Here is a 3,161-nt window from a genome sequence, read left to right as displayed (position 1 = left end):
CCTTCATCCTTACAATGCCCGGATGACCCTCGTGCAGTGCCCTTAAAACTGGTTCTTGCAAGGTGGGTGGAATGACCACCCTAGACCCCCCATAACAGACAGCCCTGTAGTGAAGACAACTCCTGCCTGCGGGTCTTAAATGGCATGAATGCAGATGTGAATTGAATATCAGGCCACCCCCTCCCCACCCAGTCCAGGACTTGGGAAATCACAGGATCTTTTTTGGAGTGTGCAGCAATATCCCCAGCTGAGACTGGCAGGTCAAGTTAATTGCAGTCGAAGATTGCGTGGATGGGAGCTGGGTCCTCGACTGGTGTTGGCAGGGGGCATCTGCTGAGGGCATCTGCATGGCTCAGGTTTATTCCAGGGCGATGTACCAAAGTATATGAATAAGCGGCCAGAAACAAAGTCCATCTGGTCATTCTTGGGGATAGCACCTGTGGGGTTTGCTTGTCACCGGCTAACAGTCCCAATAGAGGTTTATGATCCGTTACTAGCTCAAAAGAATGGCCATAGAGAAACTCGTGGAATTTTTTTACAGCAGCCACAACTGCTAGGGCCTCCTTATCGATCTGACTATAATTTCTCTCTGCAGCAGAGAAAGTCCTTGAAAAATAGGCAATGGGTGCCTCAGATCCATTTGAAAGCCTATGGCTTAATACTGCTCCTATACCAAAAGGTGAGGCATCAGAGGCCAACACCAGGGGCAAGTCCTTGTTAAATTGAACTAACACTGCATTTGAAGTTAAAAGAGACTTTACTGCCTGGAAAGTGTTGGCTTCTTTCTGTCCCCAGTGCCAGGGGGCCTTCTTATCTAGGAGCCTATGTAGGGGTTCAGCTACGGAGGCCTTGTGAGGCAGAAAAGATGCATAAAAATTTAGGAGCCCTAAAAAGGCCTGTAATTCAGTTTTGTTAGAGGGAGTGGGTGCCTCGTGAATGGCTCTAACTTTACTTTCAATGGGGTGAATTCCGGAGGCATCAATTCGATAACCAAGGAAGTCTACTTGATTGGTAGCAATGGTGCACTTGTCTTTTTTCAATTTGAGCCCGTTTAGCCTAAACCTGTCAAGGACAGATCTTACTCTGAGTAGCAGTTGTGCCTTGTTGGTGGCAGAGACTAAAATGTCATCGAAGTATGGGACCACCCCGGGTAGACCCTGGAGGATTCTTTCCATGAGTGATTGAAAAATGCGAGGGGCTATGCTGACTCCAAACTGTAAGCGTTTACATCTAAAGGCGCCCCTGTGTGTTACTATGGTTTGTAGGTCAGCAGTGTGCTGGTCCACAGGAAATTGTTGGTATGCCTGGGACATGTCTAACTTTGCAAAAATTATGCCTGGCTCAAATGAGTGGAGCGGGTGTTGGATTACAGGTACTGGGTATGCGCTAATTTGGAGGAAACGGTTGAGGGACGTCTTATAGTCAGCGCAAATTCTCACGCTGCCATCCTTTTTAAGGGGGTAACTATGGGTGTTTCCCACTTTGCAAAATCTACCTGTTCCAAAACTCCTTGTCTAATGAGTTTGTCTAATTCAGCGTCTAATTTGGGCCTAATGGCGAAGGGAACCCTTCAAGGTTTCAAATGGATTGGGGTGGCTTGTGGACCAACATCGAAAGATATGGGGGTGCCTGAATAACACCCTAGTTCACTGCTGAAAACGTCAGAGTAGTCCTTAAAAAGGGCATCAACTTCAGAATTAACCACAGAGTGAATCCCTGTAATGTTCAGGCCTAGGGCAGGGAACCAATCTAGTCCTAGCAAGGTAGGCAGGGCACCATCTACAACTACCAGTGGCAAGTAACCTCTAAAGTTCTGGAATTGAATGAGGAATTTTCCCTTACCCAGGACTGGGATGGTTTTCCCCTGGTAGTCCCAAAGAGTCAGGTGGCAGTTGATCAGCTTCTTCCTCAAGAGCGAAGGCAGTATCTTCTTCAAGGTGGTCCACGACATGATGGAGAGGGTTGACCCGGTGTCTACCTCCATCCGGCAGGGCTTACCTTCTATGAAAAGAGAAATGCTTATTTTGTTAGAGTTATGGGCGGTATTGCCCGCGTGATAACATGTGTAGCAGTTTTCCACTTGCCTTTGGTAGGAGGCAGAAACTTGAGGTCTTTGAGAAGGGGCCTGCTCCGCTTGGCAAACCCTGGCTATGTGCCCTCTCTTCTGGCAGTTCAGACAGATAACGTTTCTGAACCTGCAAGTTGATCTAAGGTGGTTGCCCCCGCAGCTCATACAATGGGGTTGCTGTTTGGTGGTCTGGCTATTGTTTTTCCTTGGTGGGCCTAAGGATGTTCTGGGACGTGTGAGGCGGTTTACTTCTAATGGTTCTTCTTCTTCTTCTTGGGAGACCTCATCATAATGAATTGTAGCCTGCCCTTGTTTTGAGGTGCTTCCATGAATCTCAGCTGCAGATAGTTCTGATAACTCAGCAGCCTGAGCTTCCTCAATAGCTAAGGATAAGGTCAAATCTTTTTTTGCCAGTAACCTCCTCTGAAGTTTTAGGTCCCTAACTCCTCCCACAATTTGGTCAAGCAGCATATCCTCAAGGTAATCCCTAAACCCGCAGTGTATGGCAGCTGATCTTAATGCTGCCATGTACTGACTCACAGTTTCCCCTTCAGCTTGAACCCTCCTTCTAAAGGCTAGCCTCCTAACTATTTGAGAGGGCCTGGGGAAATAGTGGTTTGACAAGATTTCCCTCAACTCATCCCAGGGGATAGCCTTAATAGACCGTGGGGACACCAGCGCAGAGGCTGTGTCAAAAACAGTAGCCCCACAGAAGCTTAAAAAATAAGACCTTTTTCTCAGGTTTGTAGCTTCAGACAAATCAATTGCATTCAAAAAGCATTCGAATCTGTTCATGTAAGATTCCCAAGTCTCTGCTCCAGGCTGGAAATGCGGGAATGTCGGAGTTGAGGCCATTGGAGTGGCAGGGTCGGTTTCCTAAGTGAGAAAATTCTAGAGATCTTGCTTTTAAAAAAGCGTTTCTGATTGTGCCTGTCAGCGGCGTTTGGCTCCTCAGCTGTGGAGCTTTAAAGTTCGCGCTCTTTTGGAGAGCGTCGGCGGCGGTGACTCAATCAGCTCTTAGCGGCTTCAGCTCTTTCTTATAGTGACTTCAGCTCAATTGTCTCGCCTGGTCGTCTTTACTGTATCCCGCCCT

At 47.6% G+C, this 3,161-nt stretch overlaps 1 protein-coding gene across 2 annotated transcripts; it reads right to left on the bottom strand.

Annotated features, from left to right (window-relative positions):
• Window positions 1–766: 766 nt before the first annotated feature.
• LOC148130870 (uncharacterized) lies at window positions 767–2,923 on the bottom strand. 2 transcript variants are annotated; one of them, XR_015749398.1, is made up of 2 exons: window positions 2,085–2,302; window positions 767–2,001 (listed from the first exon to the last, which is right to left on the bottom strand). XR_015749398.1 is itself a non-coding variant. In XM_087964464.1 (2 exons), exons 1-2 carry the CDS (start codon window positions 2,921–2,923, stop codon window positions 1,975–1,977), a joined length of 633 nt encoding a protein of 210 aa, XP_087820590.1. In that variant the 3' UTR covers window positions 767–1,974. The 2 variants fall into 2 exon arrangements, 1 of the variants encoding a protein (XP_087820590.1); XM_087964464.1 differs by lacking the exon at window positions 2,085–2,302 and adding an exon at window positions 2,318–2,923.
• Window positions 2,924–3,161: the final 238 nt, after the last annotated feature.

Source organism: Notechis scutatus, chromosome 4, assembly GCF_049901735.1.
Source record: "Notechis scutatus isolate UNSWTSFEM ecotype Mainland chromosome 4, rNotScu1.2, whole genome shotgun sequence".
Classification (NCBI taxonomy): domain Eukaryota; kingdom Metazoa; phylum Chordata; class Lepidosauria; order Squamata; family Elapidae; genus Notechis; species Notechis scutatus.
This window is presented reverse-complemented; position numbering and strand designations above follow the sequence as displayed.